The 18,924-nt window shown below is 52.8% G+C and overlaps 2 protein-coding genes across 2 annotated transcripts in view; one reads left to right on the top strand and one right to left on the bottom strand.

Moving 5' to 3' along the window:
• Window positions 1–4,508, top strand: part of LOC101644389 (alpha-1-microglobulin/bikunin precursor) — a 10,689-nt gene extending 6,181 nt beyond the window's left edge. Inside the window, exons 6-9 of the mRNA XM_045296542.1 lie at window positions 1,945–2,176; window positions 3,333–3,500; window positions 3,848–4,024; window positions 4,387–4,508. Of these exons, the coding sequence (XP_045152477.1) occupies window positions 1,945–2,176; window positions 3,333–3,500; window positions 3,848–4,024; window positions 4,387–4,415 (606 nt within the window). The 3' untranslated portion in view covers window positions 4,416–4,508. The remainder of the gene's footprint in view (window positions 1–1,944; window positions 2,177–3,332; window positions 3,501–3,847; window positions 4,025–4,386) is intronic.
• Window positions 4,509–11,170: 6,662 nt separating this feature from the next.
• The window catches only part of ZNF618 (zinc finger protein 618), a 61,144-nt gene continuing 53,390 nt past the window's right edge, over window positions 11,171–18,924 (bottom strand). The window contains exons 13-14 of the mRNA XM_045296648.1: window positions 14,453–14,554; window positions 11,171–13,812 (exon numbers count right to left, since the gene is read on the bottom strand). Of these exons, the coding sequence (XP_045152583.1) occupies window positions 12,293–13,812; window positions 14,453–14,554 (1,622 nt within the window). The 3' untranslated portion in view covers window positions 11,171–12,292. The remainder of the gene's footprint in view (window positions 13,813–14,452; window positions 14,555–18,924) is intronic.

Raw genomic sequence — 18,924 nt, 5'->3', positions numbered from 1 at the left:
GGTTGTCATCCTTGCGCCCAAGGAGCATTCTGGCTGTGCTTCCTCCCAGACAGATTTGTGAACGCTCAGAGATTTCCCTCGGAGCCAGAAAACTCACGAGCAAGCAGACCCATCTAGCACATCTCTTCCATTCGGATTTCCTACCTCCCTGCTCCGGTGGATATGGTCTGAGATGGGTGTATCCATGGTCTACCTTTTGTGTGTCTTTCTCTTTTTTGCAATTTGTTGTACATTAAGTGAACTTGTCCCCCAGCAGTTTCATCAGCAAGTAACTTACATATCATATTACTCAGTAGTTCAATCGTATCACAGGGAATTGTACCATCAGCCCCACATCAATTTTAGAGCACTTCCCCCACCCCACATGAATTGCCTTTAAGCTGATTCATGCGATCACAAGTCGTCTAGCACTCCCTCGCCCCTCCTGTCTTCATCAGTTACTCCCCAAATCCCCTCTCTCTCCCTACCTCCCCCCGCCCCCCTGTCCACCCCAGTGTTCCCTATATCCCCTTGCGTTCACTATTATCTTCGTCCCTCCACTCCTCCTGTGCTTCACAGCTGGGCAACCCCACAGAAAACAAAATCGTGCTAAGGTGGTAAGGGCAAAAACATAATCGTATACAGATAAAACCACTAATGACATGTAAGAAGGAGAAGACACCCTACAATAATCAAAACCCAGGGAAGACATTGCCGTCAGGGAGCCAGTAAGAGATACTTGTTCCCAGAACAATTCAGGTCGCATCTATCGCGCCGAGCTCGATCCAGCACAATCAAGATGATAACGGGCTGAGGCTGGTGGAGGCTCTTCAGGGAATGATGTGTAACATTTACATGTTATCATTCATTTATTTGGATGCATAGCTCACCATTTATAGCTATCCTCGTTTTCATTTTCTTGGACTTAGATTCCCTTTGCAATTGCTGGTAAAGTTTCTACAACTACAGTTTGTTCAGGGACGTTGCATGGATGGGAGGCTTTGGACACTGGTGTGTCTGGGAATGTCTTTCTGAGAAGGAGCTGAGATTGGGTTTCAGCCTTCCCCTCTCCTAATGACCCGACACAGATCTGGGGCCTCGCTCACTGAATGCTGTCACTTAATCTAAGGCCCCGGGCGCTCTCTCCCTCGTCCCCGGGAGGGTCTAGGTGGGTGTTTTATTTAAGCTTTCCGATCCCCTGAGCTCTTGGAATCGGACCACGTGAGTCTTTCTTCAGCTCAGAAAAGCTTCCTATGATGTCAGTCCTGACTACCTCTCCTCTGGGAACCCCTATTGGGTGTGTCTACTTCCCGCAGTACTTATTCAGAAAGTGCTCCCGTCCAGTAGTCCTCCACGTCCGCCCTTGTCCTGCAGCTTTCTGTGCCAGCCACGCAGCGTCACCCTGCGTGTTACTGCAGGCTTCCACTTCCTCTTTGAGGCACCGCATCACTCAATGGGGTTTGGGGGTGCTTCATGGACTCAGCCCCCTTCTTCCAAGATGCTCTGCTACTCTCATCAGTTCCACCATGTCTCCCCATCCCTGCATCCTCACCCAGTGCTGCTGCAACACAAATAATCCACGTGGGTAGTTTTAAAGAATGAGAGCAATCCTTCTCACAGTTCAGAAAGTTGCAAGTCCAAGTTCAGGCCATTGGCTGATGGGGAAGATGCTCTTTTATTTTAAAAAAATCCCATTTTATTTCTTTGTTGTCAGGTTTGTTTTTCTTCTGCTTTTGCTTCTGAGACTAGGAGCAGCACCTGCAGGTCTACGTTGGGGTGGGGTGTTCGGTCCTCCAGGGCTTCACGGACCGCTGTCTGAACCCTTGCTGTGAATTGGGGCAGCTCAGGCAGTGATGTCTTTGCACGTAGAGCACCTATGTGCTGATGATACTTGCTTTGGACATTTCCCAAGCCACTGTGCGCCCATAGCCAAGGCCATGAAGACGTCTGTCATTTGAAACTTAGCGTATCTTTCTCCCCGGTGTGACCTGTGCATTTGGACTGTCTCCTCGGTGGTTAGCAGCCCAGCGCCCACGGTGCCATGAGGACCCAGGGACACCTTGCGGCAAGGTTGCAGCACCATCTCTAATAGCTGCTTCTCCTTCTCCCGGCCAGAGAGCCCGGCGGGCTGTGCTACCCCAGGAGGAGGAGGGCTCAGGGGCCGGACAGCCAACACCCGACTTCAACAAGAAGGAAGGTAATCCTGGCTGCCTCTCCCCTCCTCTGCCCTGCATCAGGGAAGGGCCGGCAGTTGGCTTCCCCAGGCTGCCCTTGCCACCATGAAGCCCCCTTCAAACTCACTGCATGGAGTGGATCCTAATCAACTAGACGGGCTAGAACTGCCCCCGTGGGTGTCCACCACTGTGACTCTTTGCAGGGGTAGAAGGAAACTCAACCCCACTGCCAACAAGGCAGATCCAAGCCACAGGGACCTCACAGGTGGTAGTGAGCGGGGCCTCTGTTTTGAGTTGGGCTACAAGGTAAGCAGTTCAAAACCACCAGTTCCTCCATGGGAAGAAAAGGAGGCTTTCTACTCCCGTGGTGAAGAACTAGTCCTGCATGGCCCTATGGGGTCCTATGGGTCGCTAGGCGTTGGACTAGACTCCGTGGCGGTGAGTCGGGCTGCGGGAGGGGCGGAAGGCTTGGGCCCGGGCTCAGGCACACGCAGCTCCACGGTCAGCAGTGAGGGGCCACTCTCTCTCTCCGTCACGGTGGCCTTCTCGCCTGCCTTTCAAGGCCAGGACAGCTGTGCAGACTGAGGCCCTTACAGGAGCAGGGATCCTGGAGGTGAGGTGTGGGCAGGACAGACAGAGACAACCCCTGTCAAAAAGTCTGGACTATCTCATGGGGGGAGTGAGCCAGGGACGTGATGCCCCCAGAAGGGAAGGTCAGCTAGAGGGGCTTCGGACAAAGGGTAGGCAGGTCCCGGTTGGAGGGGGCACTGTGCTGGGTAGGGTTTGGGTTGAGTCGGTTTGGAGGTCTAAGAGCACTAGGGTATGGGGTGAGGAGGCCAGCCTGGCCTGCAAGAGACCAGAGAAGGCGCCACCTGCTCTGATGACAGATTCTCAGGGCCTTCCAAGACCAGCACTGAGGACGGTGGGCCGTGGGTCCCCATGTCATGAAGTAGACTGCCCGTGGCTTTGGGAGTCCGACAGCTAGGGTTTGGAATCTTGGCTCTGTGTGAGCCTGGGCAAATCCCGTCACCTCTCTGTGTCTGCTTCCCCTATGGAAGGTCAGGATAATCCTTCCACAGCGGGTAGGGGAGAACTCAGGATAAGCACATGGTAGGGCCTGGCCTGGGTGTGGAGACGCAGTAAGCACTTGGCACATGCCGCTGGCCTGCCCCTCCCCAGATTCCTGCCAGCTGGCGCCCGCAGCGGGGCCCTGCCTGGGGCTGATCAACAGGTACTTCTACAACACCTCGTCCATGGCCTGCGAGGTCTTCCAGTATGGCGGCTGCCTGGGCAATGGCAACAAGTTTGCCTTGGAGAAGGAGTGTCTGCAGACCTGCCGGACCGTGGGTGAGCACAGGACCCCGCCCCAACCGCCTCGGTGCCCTCTGCCCCGGCCCAACAAGCCCCTCCACTGAGTTAACAGGTAGCCAGGCACAGGTGTGTGAGTGGTGGGATTCCAGGGTTCGTTTCTGGAAACCACAGGAGTCTCACCCTCATGAGGGGTTCCCCATTAGCAAGTCATTTCCTCTTGCTGGGCCTCCGTGTCCCAATCTGGAAGAGAGGGGCAAGGTGTTCTAGTGTGTGGGGCTGGGGGTGAGGGTTGGAGGTGGGGGACTGGCTCAGGCCCTAGCATGTTCCCAGGGAGCAGTCTCCAGGATTACCCAAACTCTGAGCCTCTCTCCCTACCCCTGCAGCGGCCTGCAGCCTCCCCATCATCAGCGGCCCCTGCAGGGCCTCCATGGAGCTCTGGGCATTCGATGCTGCCCAGGGGAAGTGCGTGCTCTTCTCCTACAGCGGTTGCCATGGGAACGGCAACAAGTTCTACTCTGAGAAGGAGTGCAAAGAGTACTGCCGTGGGCCTGGCGGAGACGGTAGGAGGCCATGCAGGGCAGGGGTCAGGTGGCAAGGGTGGGTTCTGGCCTCTGCCCCAGGCCACCGGGCAGCAGTTCGCACTCAGCAAAATCAACACACGAATACTGATAAGGTATTATTATCATTATCAATAATACAAGAAAACACATCAGTTTAGGTAGGCTTCCCACACCTCCGTCTTCCCACTGGGAAAACGGCACCCCAGATGAACCCGGAGAGGAACGGCCAATCCCTCAGTACGGAGGGCTTTCCAGTCCCAGGCTCGGGCCCTTCCTCACCCCAAGTTTCCTTCCCACCTCCGGAGGCAGAGGGATCCCCAAGCCTGAGCCCCGCCCACTCTGGAGCCTCTCTCTGCCCACAGATGAGGAGCTGCTTCGAGTCACCAACTGAGGCAGGCCACGGGCCCGGGGGCCAGCAGTCAACGTCCATGCTGGCACGCCAGGCGGGGACACCGGACTCCAATAAAGAGCTGATGAACCCTGAGTGTACGTGTGCTGACTCTCATGGTCACTGCTGTTGTCATGACTGGGAAGGAGGCTGAAGGGGCCTCGACGTCCCAACCCAATTATCTCCAGTACAACAAGTTCTGGTGGCACAGTCGATTATGAGTTTGCTAACCCCATTTGGTTTGGTAAACGAAAGGATGGTGGTTCGAACTCCCAAGCCTCTCCCCAGGAGAAGGATGAGGCTGTCTGTCCCTGGACCGTAGGGTCTTAGAGTCCAAGTGGACTGGTTGTTTGGGATGTGCAGTACGAGACACCATCACAGTGCTATGCACCCCACAGCATGTGAAACGGGGCAGGTTTGCTTTGTTCGAGCAAAACTGGAAAAGAAGAAAAACCGCTGGCGGCTGGTTTCTGCGAGGTTTCTTGGGCTGTCAGTGACTCAGAGTCCTGGGAAGTCCGTGTGCTCCAGGAGGTACCCATGGGACAAAGATGAGGCTTCTGGAAACCCTATGTGGGGCCACTAAGGGGCCCTGATTGCCTAGTGGCTATGAGTTGGGCTGCTAACCGTAAGGTCAGCAGTTTGAAACCACCAGCTGCTTCTCGGGAGAAAGACAGGATTTTCTACTCCCCCTAAGAGTGACCGCCTCGGAGGCCCCCGGGGCAGTTCCACCCTGTCCTCTAGGGCCTTCTGAGTCAGCACTGACCCGATGGCAGCGAGTCTGGTTTGGTTCTGAAGGGTCCAAACCACCTCGATGGCAGTGGGGCACTTTAGTGTCCAGCGCAGGGCCCACGTCGGCATGGAGTGAAGCCCAGTCCTTTGCTGCCCTGAATCCCTTTCCCACATCACGTGGGCTGTGTTCAAGCCATGTCCCCAAGTACCAGCTGCCGAGAGCTGGAAAGCTTCAGGCTTCCTTTCCACCAACACTTCTTGGCTCGTGGGGGGCCTTCCTCTGCAATAGTGTCCAGCCAGCTGGGGCCGGGGCTGAGCCAGCAGCCCTGGGAATGGCCTGGCTTCTTCCACTCAAGGGAGGGAGTGGACCTGTCGGGAGGGGGGCGGGATAGGGGGGGTGCTCAGGCACTAACTGGGCTCACAGCACACCCCAGGAGCCTCCAGCTTAGATACTGATTTACAAATCCTGGTTTATAAACACGTAGCAGGACCAGCGTGCCTCCATTCTGTGTGTGCATGTGTGTGGGTTGAGGGCTGGGGGTGGGCTGGCTCAGAGGACGCAGAAGCCATGGTGGCCTAGGTGGGCTGTGGCATGAAGCTGCTCAGATAATCAGAATGAGCCAAGGAGGGAGGGCACTGGGCTGACCTGGCCGGCCCCTCAGCTGGCTTCTGCGTTGCCCCTTCCTTCCCAGGGGGTGCGGTCCATTCTTGAGCAGCTTGGACAGTGAATCCAGACACCGAGCAGACATGTTGCCCCTCCTGCCACTACCTCAGTCACAGACGCCATCAGGGGCTTGGCAAAGGCCATAGGTACTCTTCCCGCCACATGGGCAGCCTGAGCCACGTGGCCTGTCACACAGAACACAGTAGGCCGAGGCCCCTGGGTAAGGTGGCCCTGAGGCACATGAATGAGCCCTGAGCAGGGGGCACTTGGGCATAAGCCTTAGGTACTGGGCCTGTAGGACTCGAGCGAACACTCGTACCCGCTTCCGTGGACCTGAGGAGCCAGCCTCCGTGCCCTGGAGGCCTCCGTGGGCATCACACACCAGCTCGGACGGGGGTGGGGGGTGGGGGCGGGCAGCTGCTGCCGGGGAGCAAGAAGGGCTCTCCTGCCAGCTCACAGTCAAGGAGTCAGCGCCCCGATTTCCCACCACCTGCGCCCCTACAGTTCCACCCTGCGCCCAAGAAACACATCCCACGCTGCCATCTTCCTAAAGAGCGTTTTATTGTAAAACCATAAATACAACACTGACAGGAAACCATGTACGCGACAGCCTCTGACTGGGAGAAGGACGTCGGTCTGCCTTGGCGTCAGCCAACTGGGGAGCCGTGCTGCAAGAATTCAGGGGCTGGGGTGGAGTCCTGAATTCTGGGCCGGGGCTTTTGGCGACTTCCAGGAATCGGGTAGAACCTTCTTCTTCTTGGGAGGGGGGGTGGGGGACGCCCCGCTTTCAGACACAGGACAGACAGGTAAAAAACAGCAACATTTAAACAGCTCAGCTTCCATTGGTCTCGCTTTGTAAAAATCTTTTTTCACTTTTTCTTTCCCCGTTCCTTTCTTCCATTTGATGTCAGCAAACGGTCGGAAACGTCATGAAACCGATTTGGCTGCCAATGGAGAAACGGCACCCAAACGAAGAGAAACAGACAAACGGCAGACAGACAGAAACCCCTCCCTAAGCCCTCGAGTTGGGTCTCGGGGGTTGACATTTGTCACAGCACCGTCAACTCAACCCCCATGCAAGTGGACTCCCTGGAGAGGCGCTGGGTGTGTGCCAACCAAACGAGACTCCGAGCAACGTTGTCTGACCATGAACACAGCAAGTGGGACACTAGGTTAACTTTTTTTTAATACAGTACACGGTACACAGGGTCCCCGAGATGGCCCTGCATGAACCCCTCGTGAAGACTTTAGCCAAGCACTGGCTGTTTATAAAAATATTGTGTTGCTACAAAAGTATAAATTAATGCTACCGGTATTAAGAAATATTAAACACATAAAACTTAGAAGGATTAAGAAAAATATTCATTAATACCTGTAGAAAACTCTGGCCTAAAAAAGATATTTTTTTGTGTGTGTTTGTTTTTTTGTAAATTTTTTTTGTTTTTTGTCATTTTTCTAAGATGACTTGTGAATTTCTCGCACTCGCAGACACAGGCGTGTCTATGGTATTGCCTAGAACGTCTGAACTACTGAGAAAGGGTGGGGGGCACACAGGGGTTACTGAGTGGGGGGCGGTGAGTGGGGTACCAAGGCTTCCTCAAGATTTACCTGATGTGAACGAATCACCGACATGAACTTGCAGGTTAAAGAAAAAGGATCGGAAAACAACTGAAAATAATTTACGCTTCTTAAAAAATATCTCTGCTTCTTCGGGTGGTTGTACAAAATGGGTTCCTGATGGTTGGGATCAAATGGCCTTGCCTGCAGTCTGACAGCCTGGCCCCCAGGTGGCGAGTCTCAGCTCCAGAGCAGTGTCCAGGCTCAGGGCCAGGGGACCCAGCCCCCTGGTGGGGTGCCGGGAAGATGGGCGAGACGTGGCCTCTGGCGTGTCTCAGGTCCCGGAGGCCCAGCCACCCTGGGTTGCAGGAACCCCACGAGAATCCCAGGACCCTGAGGTTGCAAACAAGGATGGGCCGCGCCCCTTTAAGGAACTTTGGTTCTAAGAGTGAAGGTGTCCAGTGGGGGTGGGGGCCTCACCCGCGTGGCAGGGGGAGGACCCACATGGGCGGCGCTACTGATGCCCAACGGCAGAGCCACCAGGCCCTCCTCCGAGGGGTGGGATCTTCAAGGTGACACCTGCAGTACAGGAGGGGCACAGAAGGGACATCACTACTCTCACTGCTGAGACAGCGGAGCAGATGCCTTCTTCTCCGGAAAGCCAGGGCTCTGCTGACCATAAGCCTCAAACCACAAGGGGGCAGGGCAACAACCACCCCGCTGCCCCCTAGAAACCGGAAAGCCAGAGATCTTAGGGAGGAAAAACACTGTATCATTGGTTCACCATAACTGGCCTAGCGAACATGAGCCACAGTGAAGGAGAGGGAAGGTCCCACCCAGGCCCCCCTGAGCTCCCGCTTGATGCAGGGGCTGGGCAGCAGGGCTAGGGGCTCCCCATCCAGCTTCCTGGGGAACAGGCTGAGCCTTACCCCTTCGGTTCCGTCCAATGCCTTTTGAAGAGCCCCTCCTCCTTCAGATACATCTCAGAGGTGGAGGTGTGGCACCATGGGCCTGGGCGGCACCAGACTGGTGAGGCAGTTCAACGGGGCATGGGGAGGCTGGCTGTTCTGGTTTAGGGAGCTCCTCTTCCTGTCTCTTCAAGTGTCAACCGCGGGTGACCATTCAGGCCACCTCACGGGGACTGTCTCCATCGGCTCCGCCTCCCTTCCGGCTTCTTGTGAGAACCCCGAAGAGCACATGCTGTATCCCTGACACCCCTGGAGTACTGACTTTCCAGGCGTCCTGCACCAAGTCCAGTGGGGAGCAGATACTCCCTACATCCGAGGAGGTCTGGCTTCGCAGTGGAACACCTGCTCTCCGGTGCTCCCTGGGTGCTCCCTGGAAATTCGGGAGACAACCGGGTGGCCATGTGACATACCTGATACCCAGAACAAGTGCTTTTGGGTGTCCCGGAAACCTGTCACCTCTCATCTGTGACACAGGGCTGCCCTCTCTCAGGGTCTGGAAGCCACGGCTCCCATTCCCAACCAACCACAGCTGCCAAGCAAGTCACACGGGGCAGTGGCCACGCTCTCCCGGGACGGGCACAGCAGGTGACGAGTGGCGCTGTGAGTCTCCCAGAGATGAGGTGCAGGCAGAAGGACCTTTAACTGGGCATGGTCCCTGTTCGGCTTCTGGAGGCCCGAGTGTGGACCCAGGCAGATGGGGTGATGAGAGGTCACTCCTGGTGTCGCAGAGGAACACCGTGACCCTTGACCTGGGCATTACGGAAGCCCCGTGACCGCGGAGGGGAGCAGCTTCCTCCCCTCTTCCTCTCTGGGGTCCAGAGATGTCAAGACACAGGCCACCGCCGTGCTGGCAATCCTGAGACGCCTGCTGAGCCGTGTCCAAGTTGTCAGGAACGACTGGATGGGTGCAGCCTCCCGGCCTCCCAGCCACGAGGACCCTGTCGTGGCCACAGAGCTGGGAGGCCAGCAGGGAATTCGTGCACCAAGTCAAGGGCAGGCTGGATGCTGAGAGAAGAGCCGCATGAGTCCCTCAATCGGCTGGCTGAACTGGCATTTCAAGAAGGTGGATATTGCTGGAGATAAGGGGCCTGGTGGCTGGACCTGGCTTTTGGTTTTCATCAAGCTGTTGGCTGAGGCAGGATTTGCACGAATAGGAACGGATGGGCACAGGGGGAAAGCAGCCTTGTGGGGGACACCAGTATCTGGGAGACCAGGGGGCAAGATGGAAGCAGCCACCTGCCACCCTGCCGTCTGGTGGGGGGTGGGGGGTGGCCGAGGAGTCAGTAGCATTCACATCAAACCATCATGCCAAGTACTGGACTGAGCTGGGAGGAGGGCGGGACTGAGGTGACAGCATGTGGCCAGACCCCTCGAGCTGAACAAGACCTTTTCTGTCCGACAGTCTCTGTGGACGGCAGACACCCTGGTGCTCCGGGGAGGACAATGTGGGGACTCAGGCAGCCTTGTCAGGAAGGGGAATGCTCAACTGTTCCCTCTCGAACTGGCTCAGGGACGGGAGCCACCGCACAGCGCCACTCGGAGCAAGACAAGCCTCTGTTCCCAGAGACTCATGCAGAAGGCAGCGCCTGTCCTCCTTGTGCGGCCCAAGTGAATGCCAAGGGGGGACGTGCTGATCGGGGTGTGTGTCGATCGCCAAGAGCCCTCCTGCCGCTTCTGGAATGCCCTGGAGGGGTCGTCCCCAGTCTGCAGGTGCTCCCCTTCTTTGGAAAGCGGCATGAGGCTAATATCCAGGTCTCTCCTCTTTCCTGTCCCCGCGCCAACAACGGAGGCTCTTCAGGGGGCACAGCCAGCTGGAAACATGGTGGAGGAAACGACCTGGGACTTCTTCGGAGAGGGCTTGGCGTGGCGATTCCTGAGACCGTAGCTTGCTGGAGCGGATCTGGAAAGGGCCCACTGTGACCCATTTTTCTTTCACGATGTCCCAGGCTTGGGAAGGAGAGCCGGTTAAGTTCTCATGAGACACAGTGTGCAGGCTTCGGCGCCAGGGGCTGTGCTCTGGGCCCAGGCTGAGCCTCCTTGATGCGCAGCCGTCTCCACAGCCCCTGCCAGGTCCCTGGTGGGGAGGGGCGGTTATACAGTGCGGTGTGTCGTTGAGGTATCTTGCAGTTGTGTAATGCTTTATTACTGGGAGGGATGGAGGCGCCAGAGCCGATTCCCAGGATGACAGGATGTGCTGTTGCAAGGAGCCCCCCACTCACCCCCCCACCTGGTGGCCGTTCTCAGATGATGGGCTTCGCAAGGACATACCCATGTCCAGCCCACAGCCCCAGTCACAGGAGCGCGAGGACCACCGGCACTACATTCACTGACGAGGGGTGGGGAGCCGAGCACTGATTCTGGGGGCACCGATGCGGTAGATGTACCAGTGCTCGGGAATGGGGCAGCAGGAGAGTCTGGACGCACTTTTCACAGCATCAAGCAGGGTTGAACGCCATGCCGCCCTTAGGACCATCAGCTGCTTGGCCCAAGGCACCGTGCTCAACGACTGTCCCTAAAAAGGGGGGCCTGAGGCTCATGGAGGGTCCCCCCAGGGCTGTGGGCTACGGTACCACTTGACTCCCTGGAGTCCCATGAGTCGGGAGGGGAGGCTGTTGCATCTGAGGTGTGACGGACATGACTAGGGATGGACGCCGGAGTCCCTGTGGAGTGGGAGGATCAGTGAGGTGGCGAGTGGTGTGGGGCACGCTGGGTATAGAGATCAGACATGTGCAGAACCAGACACAGCTGACCGGGAGGGCAGGCCTTCCACTTCCACTCAAGAGGATAAGCCACCAGGTGTCCCAGTGGAGTCTGCTGCCACCTCCACCCCCCACCCCCACCCCCAGCCTCCCAAACAGCGCAGCCGACTTCTTGGTCCAGGCTGGGGGATGCACGGAAACTCTAGGCCAGTTGGGAAAGCGCAGTGAAGACTGCAGGACGGGGGGTATACCACTGAGATGAGCTCGTTTACAGTGTGATTTGAAACACAAAAAGGCCGATTTCATAAAAAGACTCCAAAAACATAAGTTATAGACATTCAGTGCCTCCTAGCAGAGTCTAAATAAAACTTAAGAAACAAACAAACAAAAAAGGGTAGGACTTCCTAAAATGTTAAGAGGGGGGAGAAATCACGAAGGAGTGGAGACGATACCTATCCTTCTCTGAAAAACGTCCTCTTGTTTTTCTATCTTATATTAAAACGCAAAAAGTCAGCTTCATAGTCTTAAAGTCTCCTTTTCCTGATTTGGGGTGATAGATAGGTGTGTTTCTAAGGCGGCCGCCCAGGCACCCCTGAGGGAGGTCACGGAGGCAGCAGCTCAATGCCCTGAAGGTGCACGAGAAGCAAAGTCCAGTGCAGAAACTGTCCGTCTGATGCCGTCTGGAGAGTCGGTCCATGGCGGGGCAGCCGGGGTGGGGTGGGGGGCGGTGATGACCGAGAACGTCATGTCACTTCAGATCACAGCTGCCTGGACATCTTACAACATCAGCTTCCTACCCATCTGCACACCTGAGAGCGGAGTCTTTGAAAGCCCCCGGATGCAGAAAAAGACGCGGAGGCGTCTCCCTCTTCCCCACACACGCGGCTTTCCTGACAGACCCAGCTTAATGCCCATGTGCCCACTGCCAGGCACGTGTGCATGCACCAGGGTCATGTGCGCACGCGCACACGCATGCACGCGTGCACGCACACACGCAAGGAGCGAGCCCCTGTGACCACAGAGGGTGAGCGCAGAGCCCCCCATTCCCCGCACACCCATGGCTGGGTGTGAGCACACATGCACACACACGAGGAAAAGCACTTAAAGTCTCCAGGGGGCATTGATAATGAGGTCCACAGTGTTTAGAACTTAAATTCCTTTTTCTTGGTTTGTGACAGTGTTGTGTGTTTTTTTGTTTTATATTTTTCCCTAACGTTCTCTTCTTTGTTCCTGTCTCCCTCCTTTGTCTGTTACAGCCGCGTCTTAAAGCATGTTGGATTTCAGGAACATGAGTTTGTTCATGTCTTCCGGGCTCAGCAGGCGCCGCCTCTTGATGAGAAGCGCCTGCTCGCACATGCTGACGCACCCGCTGCGGGCGCCCACGGCCGGGACTGCCAGCAGCCAGAAGGCAAGCTTGGCGAGTTTCGTGTGCTTCTGGGTCACGCACGACCAGTACTGGAAGAGATCGGGGGTGGCCTGGAAGAGGGGCTCCTGCAGGTAATCATAGACCTCGTTCTTCCCCAGCCGGTCATCCTCCTGCGAGGCCGGGTTCTCACCTGGGGCCGAGCGGGGCTTCTTGGCGCCGGGCTCGAAGTCGGGGTCCTCGGCCCACGACTCCTTCACCTCGTTGATGAGCTCACAGACCTTGCCGATGATCTCCTCGTGCTGGTAGGGCGGGACGGGCCGCAGTTTCTGCTGCGGGTCCAGGATCATGGCTACCTTGTGTGCCGGGTGCACCTTGAAGTTCTCCTTGAGCGCCTCCAGGAAGAGGTGGCAGAGCTTGCTGACGGTGCCCGCGTCGTTGGCCTTGGCCGTGAAGAGCTTCTCCAGCCGGACGTAGGTGGGCAGCACCAACTGCAGGGTGGGCTGGCTCTCACTGCTCAGCTCGATGACCGCCTGCTTCACGGGCGTCAGGATGGCAGCCAGGTTGCTGAGCAGGTGCTTGTTGAGGCTCTGGATGAGGTTCATCTTCTTGGCCCGGCTGTAGAACTCGCAGATCTGCTCATAGCGCTCGTGCACCAGCAGCAGCGAGTCCGTCACCGAGTTCCAGCAGGGGGGTGGGGCGGTCTCCTCCAGCGACCCGAAGGTCTCCTTGGCGAGGCCGGTGGAGCCCGCCAGGTCCTCACACACGCTGAGCAGCTCGATGACCTCGTGCATGCTGCGGGCCTGCAGTGTCCGCTTGCTCAGCACGCTCTGCACCACCGAGTTCAGGGCGCAGGCTGAGCAGCGCAGGCACATGCCGGCCTTGGAGAAGGCAGATGCGCTCACCCGGCAGTCCGTCACGTACACCGTCCTGATCTCTGACATCACAAACTCGGAGAGCACGTTCTGCACCCAGTGGTGCACCAGGTCGCCGCCGTCACGCACGTCCGCACCCTTCACACCCAACACGTAGCTCTTGATGTGGTTGCCCTCGGCCTGGTAGGCGGTCAGGATGTAGCAGGAGTCGGGGCCCACGCTCTGAGAGTGGCAGGTGACGCCGATGCCCAGGCAGGCGTTGCTGCCCAGGGCACATGTCACCTTCACCTTGACCTGGTTGTACATGCGCGGCAGGTGCTTCAGCGCTAGCGTGTTGAAGTTGCCCAGGATCTCGGTGACGGAGAAGGCCCCGTAGCGGGCCCCGCTGTCCACCAAGGTCTGGGCCAGCTTCAGGAACTCCTTCCCGCTCACCACGCTCAGCGCCCCCAGGTCGGCGCACATGACCCGCAGCAGCCGCTCCGCAATGTTCTGCCGCTCCTTCTCGGGGATCATGCTGTTGTTGGAGGTCAAACCACTCACCGTGGCTGGTGGGGGACACAGAGAGACACGATTAATCCTGCCCACGGAGCCTCCTTGGTCCGGCTGCAGCCTGATCCTCTGAGTCCCGGGATGAGGAAATAACAAACAGATGGTGGTACTGGCTGCCTTTAATATGTGGCCATTGCAGAGAATAAATCTATGGCTGCTTAATCATGCCTGCATGGTCCCGGGAATAAAATATAATGACGTGTGCAATATACCTGCTTTATCAGCCTTCTTTACCTGTATCTTTGAGGCCAACTAGTCCAACACCTTCCTCAATATGGAAACTGCCTCTACAAACACCTCCAGGACAGTCCCACCCACAGGCTCACAGTGAGAGTCGAGGATAAAGCCAACAGCTACTGCAGACAGGCAGATTCTAGTTTGGGGTGGTCATTCATTTGTGCTTTCTGATTTGTCACCTTCCTCTCCCTCTTCCCCTGAGTCTCCCCTGGCCCATCCTGTGATTTAATAACTTCTGAATATGGTGCCTTAGATGTACATAATTGTGCTTTTGAACCTGTTATGTGTTATGGAAGTCCAGACGGTGGGGATGGGTGGGGGCAGAGGGGACAAAACTGGAAGCCCCACGGGGTCCCAACAGACCACCAGGGTTCCACCCATCCCTGGGAGAAGACCTACTATTATTGGCACTGTTCCTCTGGGGTTGGGGCTTCCACTTCTCTTCCACGACAGCAGATGGTGATCGAGACTGGTTGGAGGCGATGTTGTTCTCATTGTCAGCTGTGGGCACAAAGGGAAGGAATGTTTGTTACCTTGAGGTGTGAGAGACTTGCTTACTAAGAAGGTGAAAAATAGAGCATGAGAGCTAAAAGCAAAATATGGCTTCTGGGAGCCAGGCCTGGGGTCAAACTCTTGTTCCGCTTTAGACAACTCTGTTATATCTGTAAGGTCTCCTTCACATCCTTTGGAAAAGTGAAAATGATCATACAGAAATGACCTAAAGTGGGGACCTCCCAGTCTTTGCTGTGTTCTAATCTGTATCAACATGGCCTGGTGGTGTAGTGGTTACGTGTTGGGCTGCAACCCTCAATGTTGGCAGTTTGAGACCACCAGCAGCCCTGCAGGTGAAACGCGGGCTTTCTACTCCCGGCAAGTCACAGATTTGGAAACCCACCGCGGGCCCTGACTGGATGGTGGCAGCAAGTTTGTTTCTGAGTTGGATTGTGTATGTATGGGGAGAAATCCCACAAGGCTGATGGAAAGAAAACACTCTACAAGTTAGAAATTATAAAAATATGGTCAAGTATGAGGAAAAACAACAATAGAACAAAATGAAACAAAAACAAGCTAAGTGGAACTTCTAGAGGTAAAAATAAAGTCCATAGGAAAAACAACACTGGGGTAAGGCTCAATGGCGCAGAAGAGAGCATTTGTGAACATCCTTGTTCTCACTGCTGCACAGGGCGAGAGAGGAGAGCACGATGGGAGACAGAGTGAAGACTGGAAGTGAACGAGAAGAGCGGGCAATATCGAGCAGACTGGAATTTCAGGGCCAGAAATGTAGTTGAAGAAATCATCAACAAAAACTTAATGAAAACCATAAGCTCACAGATGAAAAAGTTTAATAAACTTCAAGCAATAATACACTGAACAAAGCACGATCACTCTGTTGTGATCAAATTGATGAAAACGAATTGAAAGACACTCTTATAAATAACCAGAGGAATGAATGGATTACAGTATGCACAAATCAACAGAAATGAGAACGACAACATACTTCCTGCCCGACGCTGTGCAAACCAGAAAGCACTGGAACAAGCAGCAAAAGAAAATGTCAACCTAGAATTCTGGCCCTAGTGATAATACCTCTCACAAGTGAGTATCGAATGAAAGACTTTGGGGCCAAACAAAACCAAATACTTACTATAAGAAATGTTATGGGGAAATTCTTCAGGCTCAAGAAAAGTGTTACCAGATAAAAGTCTGGATCTACAAATAGGAACAAAGAGTACTACAAATATACATAAGACAACCAAAAAACTCCCCTACACATTTTATCTCTCTGAAATATAAATGACTGTTCCCTGAAGAAAATACTTTACAGTGGTAAATACGTAAGAAAAATGAATGATAGCAACAGTGTAACAAGACACAAAGAGGGCTTCAAAGAGTTTGGTATAAAATGTATACTAACAAAATGGGTGCCTAAGCAGATGTGGTGAAGACAGAAGATGGTGCCTGGCTACTAAAAGATATAGTGTCATATATTTATAGGTTTAGTATTAAGGTACCAGAAGGACATTGGGCCTCCACTCAAGTACTCCCTCAATGCAAGGATACTTTCTTCTATTAAATTGGCATTCTAGGATGCTCACCTTCCCGACCCAACCGCTGAAGACAAAGCAGGTGAATAAGCAAATGTGGTGAAGAAAGCTGATGGTGCCCGGCTATCAAAAGATATAGCGTCTGGGGTCTTAAAAGCTTCAAAGTAAATAAGCGGCCATCTAGCTTAGAAGCAACAAAGCCCGCATGGAAGAACACACCAGCCTGTGTAATCACGAGGTGCCAAAGGGGTCAGTTATCGGGCATCAAAGAACAAAAAATCATATTGTGTCCTCACCTCCATGACACGATCACTGAAGACAAATGGGTGCATAAGTAAATGTGGCGAAGAAAGCTGATGATGCCCGGCTATCAAAAGGTATAGTGTCTGGGGTCTTAAAGGTAAATAAGCGGCCATCTAGCTCAGAACCAACAAAGCCCACATGGAAGAAGCACACCAGGCAGTTCGATCGCGAGGTGCCATCGAGACCGGGCAACAAGCATCAGAAGATTCACAACAAACAGTAAACAAACAAACAAAAATGCATTGGTGAGAATGGAGGGGGGTTGGAGAGGAGATCCAAAGCCCATTTATGGACAATGACCCACAGAGGGGTCACAGGGAGGGGGTGAGTCAATCAGGGTGCAGTAGAGCACTAATGGGTCACACAATATACCTGTTTCCTATAGGCCTCCTCACGCCTGCTATCACAACCTCAGTGCCACCTCCCAATCTAGACTAGACAGGAGCATGTACATAGGTCCAAGCAAGAGATAAAACTCACAACACATGGAACCCAGGAACAGGAATGGGACTAGTGATACTAAAAGGGTGGGTAGGGGGATATGGGGGAGGAGTGGGGAGGGAGGGAGCATTGATCGCAATGAATAGCATATAACCACACACCCCCAGCCAGGGGGAAGAGCAACAGAAACCAGAGGGGAAGGAAGACGGCTGTTGGAGTGAAATTTGAAAATAATTAACAATCTACAATCTATCAGGGGGCCACGAGGGATAGGGGTGGGGGGTGGGAGGAGGGAGGGGGGGAAAAGGAGGAGCTGATCCCAAGGGCTCAATGGAAAGTAAACGTCTAGAAAAGAACGATGGAATATCTGTACGGATATGTAGGATACGATTGCTATATGGTTTGTAACAAGAGTTGTAAAAGCCCCCAATAAAATGGAAAAAATACATACATATAAAAAATGTACATTAAAAGACAATGGATTTTTTCCATGAAATTTTTGGAGCTCCTGTGTATACTTTTGGAAGGTTCTGACACAATTTAAAAAGTGGTCTAATATTTGAAGGCAGACTATGGAAAATTATATATATATATATATTCACACACACTATATATATGTATATATACACTGTATATATACACACTATAGATATATAGTGTAAATTCTAACTAGACCTAAAAACTAAAATAAAGAGTTACAGCTAGTCAGTTGATTATGGAGAGAAAATATGAGTCATAAAAACAATTCTCAATCCAACAGACAGGGACTTTTTATAAAAATCAACAAAGAATGAAGAAAACAATGAGGAATCAAATAGCAAGAAAACAGAATGAAATCCAGTACCTCTGATCATTACATTACCTGTAAATGGTCTGAAATTCCCAATAAGAATAGGATTGTCATACAAAAAGTTTTTAAAAGCCTGACTTAATAACATTCTGTGTATAATAAACTTCCTCAAATATAAAGACAGATTAAGAAAAATCTAACCAAACTTGCTGCTATAGAATCATTTCCCACTCAGAGTGATCTTTAGAACAAGTAGAACTGTCCCTGTGTATCTTGAAGAATATAAATCTTTATGGGAGTAGAAAGTGAATTCATCTTTCTTCCAGAAAGCAACTGGTAGTTTTGAACTGTTGACCTTGCAGTTAGCAGCCCAACCTAACTTATTATGTAACCATGGCTCCTACAGCCATGTTAAATTAAAATAAAGATATCATGGAAACAGTCATGAAAAGAAAGGATATGATATCACATATAAAAATAAACGTCAGAACAAGGAAGGACTATTATCAGAGATAAGAATAATGCATAATGCTAGCACTCATAATGGTGACGTGATAAGATCCAACACCCATTTATGAAACAACTCCCAGATTAAATTCCCAAGGAAATAAAAATTAATACTACATGTATACTATATGGTAACAGAGCTTCAAAAACCACAAAGCAAAAACTAACAGAACTTAGAATGGAGCCGACTTGAGGGCACGAACAACAACAGTATCATGCAGTCCAACACACACTTTACTAGAATAAACACAGACTGGAGGTAGAAAAGTTAAGTATTTGAAGAAATGATGATTCAAAATTTTCTACAGTAGATCAAACAAATGAGGAAGGAAATACAATAGAAGTCTCACATAATACCATCATCCAACTCGGTCCTTGGCCTACCCTACATTTAGAGTCAGCGCAGTAAGAACACGCTCTTTGCAAGTGCACACACAATGTCTGCCAAGTTATATGTGGCTGTAAAATGAGTCTTCATAACTCTAAAAAGAGTAAAATAATACAAAGTATGTTCTCCCTCATTAAATTAGAAATCAAACCCACTTTATAGAAAATGGTTCATTATTGTTCTGATATCATGTACCTTAATAAAACATAGTAATAAAAATATATTTGAAAAAAATCTTAACTATTTGAAAATTACACATCCAAGGGATATTAGGCAATATTTTGTACTAAAAGAAAATACAAGCTCACAAGAGATGTAAGATCAATTTAATTCAAGGCTCATTTACATTATCGTGGTAGATGGTCTTACATCAACTTAAATTTCTAATGAGAGTGTA

This window comes from Echinops telfairi, unplaced genomic scaffold, assembly GCF_000313985.2.
Source record: "Echinops telfairi isolate 266 unplaced genomic scaffold, ASM31398v2 ScPeMD7_7410;HRSCAF=8448, whole genome shotgun sequence".
Classification (NCBI taxonomy): domain Eukaryota; kingdom Metazoa; phylum Chordata; class Mammalia; order Afrosoricida; family Tenrecidae; genus Echinops; species Echinops telfairi.
This window is presented reverse-complemented; position numbering and strand designations above follow the sequence as displayed.